This window comes from Sinocyclocheilus rhinocerous, unplaced genomic scaffold (assembly GCF_001515625.1).
Source record: "Sinocyclocheilus rhinocerous isolate Xijiao unplaced genomic scaffold, SAMN03320098_v1.1 scaffold1965, whole genome shotgun sequence".
NCBI lineage: Eukaryota > Metazoa > Chordata > Actinopteri > Cypriniformes > Cyprinidae > Sinocyclocheilus > Sinocyclocheilus rhinocerous.
Genome location: NW_015625577.1, coordinates 840,998 through 848,226, shown reverse-complemented (window position 1 = coordinate 848,226; position 7,229 = coordinate 840,998). Strand labels below are relative to the sequence as shown.

Here is a 7,229-nt window from a genome sequence, read left to right as displayed (position 1 = left end):
GCTGGGACAGATTTTAAGTATCAGTTCTGCTTACAAAGATGTGATCTAATCCTGTTTACATGAAATAAGCCTGCTCCCGAGCAGGTTTAAGCTTAAGAACCTGTTGGTATGACAGCAACTCCGGAATGAGCTTCGAAGAACCAACCAATCCAAGATCATGCCAAATCATCAACAATCAAATCCAACTAACTGAGTTAGCAACGTTCACGATCAAGCCGTGAACCCTGTTCACGGTTGCGGCCCCACTGTTTACACCAGGGATCAGCTGTTAGCATTCCGCAATACTGCGCCGTTATTCTAGGAAAGACCGGATGCCCCCTGTGAGCTGAGGAGGAAAGAACGTGGGAACTGAGCTGGTGCTCTGTGTCGGGCCAAAAAGAGACGTTATAGACCAGCTCTCTGGGGAATGTGAGATCTCTACCCAATAAGATGGACGAGCTAGCGGCTCTGACCCGGCATCAGAGGGAATTCCAGGAGTGTAGCATCATGTGGTTTACGGAGTCATGGCTAACTAAGCTAACACCGGATTCGACCGTAGCTCTGGATGGATTTCAGCTATAACGTGCGGACAGAACGATGGAGACCAGAGAAAGGGAGGAGGGCTGGCAGTATTTGTGAATAACAGATGGCGTAAACCTAGTCACATCACAGTTAAAGAGCAGATCTGCTGTAACGACATTGAGCTGTTAACCGCTAGCATGAGACCGTACTATCTGCCCAGGGAATTTTCGCATGTTATTGCGATAGCTGCGTATATTCCCCCCTCTGCTGATGGTGAATCGGCATGCAATGTTTTGCATTCGATTGTTAACAGACTGCTGACACGGAGCCCTAATGCTCTTCTCATTACTGTATCTCTGGAGATTTTAATCATGCCCCTCTGTCCTCCACTCTTCCCACATTCACCCAGTATGTTTTGTTACACCAGAGACAATAAAAATACTGCTGGACTTATTTTTTGCCAATTTCAAGGAGGCTTATACCTCAGCACCCCTTCCCCCCTTAGGAAGATCGGATCACAACCTGGTTCATCTCCAGCCTGTGTACAAACCCCTTGTATGCAGGCAACCAGCCGTCTCTCGCACAGTGAGGACATGGTCTGATGAGACCAGTGAGGCTTTGAAAGACTGTTTTGATACAACTGTGTGGGAGGAATTGTGTAATTCACATGGGGAGGATATTGACAATTTAACAGACTGCATTACGGATTATAATAACTTTTGTGTGGAGAATACTGTACTGTATTTTTGTGTGGAGAAGGACTGTACAGTGTTTTCCCAATAACAAGCCATGGCACAATCCTGATATAAAGGCTCTTCTTACGGAGAAGAAGAGGGTTTTAGATCAGGAAACAAGGACTGAAAACTGTTCAGAGAGTACTAAGGAAGAAGATCAGGGAAGGAAAGGCATGCTACAGGAGGAAGATGGAGGATCAACTGCAGCAGAACAATGTCAGCAGTGTGTGGAAAGGGCTCAAAAACATCACTGGTCATACGGAGCCCAGCTCTCAAGCTGAGGGTGACCAGAAGTGGGTGAATGACCTGAACCTATTTTTTATAGATTTGACCAGCTACCCTCCCCGGCCCCCACCCAGTCCCCTCTACTGCAACCCCCATTCTCTGCTCCCACAGCAAGTTGCTCCAGCCCTACCTCTCTCTACACTGCTCTCAGCTCACAGCCTATTCATAACACATCTCTTCATAAAACATCTAATTTATCCCCCCTACCAATTTTCCCCAGCCCCCACTCTCCTTATGACATACTGCCCCTCACAGAAGCCCAGGTGAGGAGCTTAGGAGGATCAAGGCAAGGAAGGCTGTGGGCCCGGATGGCATCAGCCCCAGGCTCCTTCAGACCTGTGCTGACCAGCTGTGTGGCATATTGTACATGTTTGGTCTCAGCCTGAAGCTGGGGAAGGTGCCACAGCTGTGGAAGACATCCTGCGTGGTGCCTGTACCAAAGACGTCTTGCCCAAAAGATTTTGGTGACTATAGACCGGTAGCGTTGACCTCACACCTGATGAAGACGTTGGAGAGGTTGGTGCTATAATCTCCGACCTCTGGTGAGCCCATTAAAGAACCCACTTCAGTTTGCCTACCAGCCAGGTATAGGAGTTGAAGACGCTGTCATCTTCCTCCTTAATAGGGCTCTTTCACACCTGGAAAAGACTGGGAGCACAGTGAGAGTCATGTTTTTTGACTTCTCTAGTGCTTTTAATACTATCCAACCTGCGCTTCTGAGGGATAAGCTGGAGTACATGGGGGTGGACCATCGCCTTTCTACCTGGTTACTGGATTACCTCACAAACCGAACACAGTATGTGAGGGCTCGTGACTGTAAGTCTGACATGGTTGTTTGCAACACAGGAGCTCCACAGGGAATGGTCTTGGCTCCGTTCCTTTTCACTGTCTATACTACAGACTTCATGCTCAGCTCAGCAACCTGTCACCTGCAGAAGTTCTCTGATGACTCTGCCATCGTTGGCTTGATCACGGATGACAAGGAGTACAGAGAACTGATCCAGGACTTTGTGGACTGGTGCCAACGGAGCTGCCTCCAGATAAATGCAAAGAGCTTGGTGGTGGATTTCCATAGGAACAAACACTCTTCACTATCACTAGTGAACATCCAGGGAAAGGATATTGAGAGAGTGGATACTTATAAATACCTGGGTATTCATCTGAACAACAAACTGGACTGGACAGATAATACAGATGCAATTTATAAGGAGGAACTTATTAAAGGAGATTAAAGCTTAGTTCACCCAAAAATGAAAATTAGCCCATGATTTACTCACCCTTAAGGCATCCTAGGTGTATATGACTTTCTTCTTTCAGGCGAATCCAGTCGGAGTTATATTAAAAAGTGTCTTTGATCTTCCAAGCTTTAGAATGGCACTCAGTGGGTGTTACAGTTCATCAGTCCAAAAGAAGTGAAATTAAGCGCACAGTAATAACATCCATAGTAAAACGTGCCTCACACGACTCCGGGGGGTGAATGAAGGCCTTCTGTAGCGAATTCATGCGTTGTTGTAATAAAAATATACATATTTAAAAACTTATAAACACTTTTCTGTCACTTTCTGTAGCTGTCGTACGCGCGTTCATTCCGGGCGGATGACGTTGGACGTATTGGTAGCGCATGCGCCGGTTGAGAAGTGACGAACGCAGAAGCAGAGAGGAGAGAACAAAACAAAACACCTGTCACAAATTAGAAGTACAAAACGAGGATTTGTAAAGAAAAATGTTGGAGGATTTCGATCGATTCGCTAAAGGAGGTCTTTATTCACCCCCCGGAGCCATGTGAACTCCGGGGGGTGAATGAAGGCCTTCTGTAGCGAATTCATGCGTTGTTGTAATAAAAATATACATATTTAAAAACTTATAAACACTTTTCTGTCACTTTCTGTAGCTGTCGTACGCGCGTTCATTCCGGGCGGATGACGTTGGACGTATTGGTAGCGCATGCGCCGGTTGAGAAGTGACGAACGCAGAAGCAGAGAGGAGAGAACAAAACAAAACACCTGTCACAAATTAGAAGTACAAAACGAGGATTTGTAAAGAAAAATGTTGGAGGATTTCGATCGATTCGCTAAAGGAGGTCTTTATTCACCCCCCGGAGCCATGTGAAGCACGTTTTACTATGGATGTATGCGCTTAATTTCACTTCTTTTGGACTGATGAACTGTAACACCCACTGAGTGCCATTCTAAAGCTTGGAAGATAAAAGACATTTTTTAATGTAACTCCGACTGGATTTGTCTGAAAGAAGACGATGCCTTGAGGGTGAGTAAATCATGGGCTAATTTTCATTTTTGGGTGAACTAACCTTTTAAGGTCTTTCGGTGTGCAGGGATCCCTACTAAAGACCTTTTTTGACTCTATGGTGGCTTCAGCCATCTTCTATGGAGTGGTCTGCTGGTGCAGCAGCATCTATACTGCAGATAGGAAGAGATTAGACAAACTGATCAAGAAGGCCAGCTCAGTCCTGGGGATGCCCCTGGACACAGTACAGGAGGTGGGAGAAAGAAGGATGGTTGCTAAGCGATCATCCTTGTTGGAGAACGATTCCCACTGTATGAAACAGTCTCATCTCTGAGAAGCTCCTTCAGTGACAGACTGTTACATCCTAAATGTCTGAAGGAGTGATACCGAAGGTCTTTTCTCCTTACTGCTATTAGACTTTACAATCAGAGCTGCTCCCAGTGAACCAGGCAGTTACCATAATAATACATTGTCAATTACTATAATGCACATAGCTAATACTGATTCTTAAATTGTGCAATAATAATACTTAAAATTTTGTGCAATGGCAATTGTGAAACTGTGCAATAATAATAATAATTTAAACTGTAATAACCTAGTGCAATTTGTTTGTTTGACAGAGTAATTATTATTATTGTTGAATGAATATTACATAAGAGGATCCATTGGTGAGCAAGTGATGTAAGTTTACGTGCTGCTAAGTTAATGCTAAGTTCCCTCAGATCTGTTCTGATGAAGAAACAAACATATCTACATAATGACCTTAGGTTGAGCACATTTTGATTTTTTTTCTGAACTATTCCTTCGAGTATCCATAAACATCCCAAAGGGGTGGAAATTCACACTTTCATAAAACATTCTAAAAATAGCATTGTTTTGGTACATTTTATTCTATGACAATAAAGTTAAAATTTGAATGACTTAATTTCTACAACTGAATACAAAATGAACTGTGATTTGACTCACACAAAAAAAATTATAAATAAATAAAAATAACGCATATATGCACTAAACCGGTGCAAAATTGTTTAATCTCAGGCATTTTACATTCATGGTTCCAAATGACATAGTTCTTATTATTTTTTGCAATGTATCATAAAGCCATAGCAGAGTAATGGGAGAGGTGAAAGGCAAGGCAAAACGTTATATAATCAATAAAGCTTTAAACAACAGCATCATTGCAGCAATGTAGCTTTTCTACATTATCAGTTCTCTCCTGTTCTCATCATGTCTTTCCTCGGAATTCAGTTAGAACACTGTTATTCATCAGCCTGAATCATAAAAACACAACAGTTCTGATACAGCATGCTGGTAGGTGGCTTAAAGACAGGCTCTAACACACGTGTCTGTATTGACCAGAACAAGACACTTGTCAGATGGTCAGTGTGTAGCTCACACTCAGCACCTCCAGCCACATGATCAACACGTACAACAGCACATCTGCTGATTAGGATCAGCAAGCAGATAATCAGTCAATTAAAAGGTATAAACAGAAATGTGGGGTGTGAAGTCATCTGACAATACATAACTGTGCAAATAAAACACATACCCCACAAAAGGAACAGGGCTGAGGTGAACACATGTAAGCTGGCAGGTACAAAAGTTATGAGTCTGGAGAAAATACTTGATGTGTGTTAGGAAACCGTCTGGAATTGTAATCTGGGTCCTCCTTTACTCGTTTCTTAATGTCGTTTTTCAGCTGATAAAAAAAAAACAATATATATATATAAATAAATAATACTTGTTGTTTTTCTGTCAATATGGGGTGCTGTGTGTACATTAATGAGGAAAAAAAATTAACTTAAATGATTTTAGCAAATGGCTGCAATATAACAAAGAGTGAAAAATTTAAGGGGGTCTGAATACTTTCCGTACCCACTGTATATTTTATGCTATTTTATAAATGCAATATATAAAATAATGGTGGCTTGTATGTTTTTGGAAATGCCCCATGTTTTGTGTGTATTGAAAGTTTATGGGTAACTAACACTGAAAAATTTATATATTTAGAACTTTAAAAAAAGGTTATTATAGTTAACTAAAACTGAAACACTTCATTTCAGCTAGTTGCTCATTTTAATTTGACATTAACATAAACATTTTTATTAAAACTTGTACTAAAATTGTCAAAGTAAAAATTTAAATAAAACTTAATTAAGACCGTTTAGAAATACAACATCCAGTTTGCTGCCTCGATTCAAATCAGTGTTTCACAATCCTGACATGCATAATGAACAAAAATCCAGTTATAGGAACTTGAGCACATATGTTTGCACATTATTATGTCTATTTCAAGACATATGAAAATATCTTTTCACACAAGGTACCTACCTGTTCACTGTATGCTTCTTGAAGTTCTGGTTTTTCTAAATCCTCTTGTAGGGCGTTGGGAGCCAAGATGGGTGTTACACCGGCTGACTTGGCGGCTTGACTCACTGCCTCAGTGAGTGACAGTTTTGGGCCGTCACTCTTTACCATCTAGGAGACACACAATAAGAAAAATGTTGTTTATTGTGATGCTTCAGGAGAGGCAAACCAGTCTGAATGAATACAGACATCAGCAAATGTGTACATTATCTCAATGTCTACATGTAGCTGCACGAAACTGAACATTTACCTTCCTGCGCTTTGCTGGCATCCCAAGCAGATATGCATCAGACAGAGGAGGCTGGGCCTTCATCTTCCTCTGACTGATCTGATCTTGTCTGATAATAGGAACCCACTCCTGCAAACAACACAGCACATCAAACCCACACTCAGAATAACATTCAGTCTCACTTTCAATCTTCCATGATCTGACAGGCAAAAAGTGATACACAAGGATGCCACCGGGTGCCTCGAGTAGGTCACATTTTCCAAAAATGTAGTTGAATTTAAGGTACTAAATCTGTAGAAATAGCATGTTTAGGTGGACACATTGTTTTTGCAGTGAACGAAAGAAAATCAACTCACAGGAGGCAATGCAGCTGCCCAGGCTTCAGCATCTCTTGCTGTTTCCTCTCCTCCAACAGCTCCCTCTCCTTCCCTAGCTGGACCTCCCACTGCTCCTGCATCCTGGGAGGAGGCCAGAGCTTCTTCTGCTGTAGTAGCAGGTGTTGGAGAGAGGCTGTCCCCCATCTGAACCATGTATGGGAGGCGTTATATAGGAGACCATACAGTACATGAGAACAGGCTGTTAAACTAGGGTTGGGCGATGTCTACCAAATTGGCATCGGACGATGTCTACAGTGAAACATCATGATGGACGATGACATCGGGGGGCGGGGTTAGGGGTGTGCCCGAAGCGTGAAACAAATAACGCGTTATACGGAGCCACTAAAAGGTTAGCCGCTTGCTAGAGGTAGCCTGTTGCATTACAGTACATGAAAGTTCACTTTCACAGAGTAAGGAGAGATGACTGATAGGACAATGGCGAATGATTTGCAGATACTGAGCACCACTGACAAATATCTAATCTTGTAAAAT

The 7,229-nt window shown here is 42.5% G+C and overlaps 1 protein-coding gene across 3 annotated transcripts in view; it reads right to left on the bottom strand.

Annotated features, from left to right (window-relative positions):
* Positions 1-4,453: 4,453 nt before the first annotated feature.
* Positions 4,454-7,229, bottom strand: part of LOC107752210 (large proline-rich protein BAG6-like) — a 16,879-nt gene continuing 14,103 nt past the window's right edge. For all 3 annotated transcript variants that reach the window (XM_016568131.1, XM_016568122.1, XM_016568114.1), the window contains exons 21-24: positions 6,717-6,881; positions 6,382-6,489; positions 6,096-6,242; positions 4,454-5,463 (exon numbers count right to left, since the gene is read on the bottom strand). In XM_016568131.1, the coding sequence (XP_016423617.1) occupies positions 5,368-5,463; positions 6,096-6,242; positions 6,382-6,489; positions 6,717-6,881 (516 nt within the window). In that variant the 3' untranslated portion in view covers positions 4,454-5,367. The remainder of the gene's footprint in view (positions 5,464-6,095; positions 6,243-6,381; positions 6,490-6,716; positions 6,882-7,229) is intronic.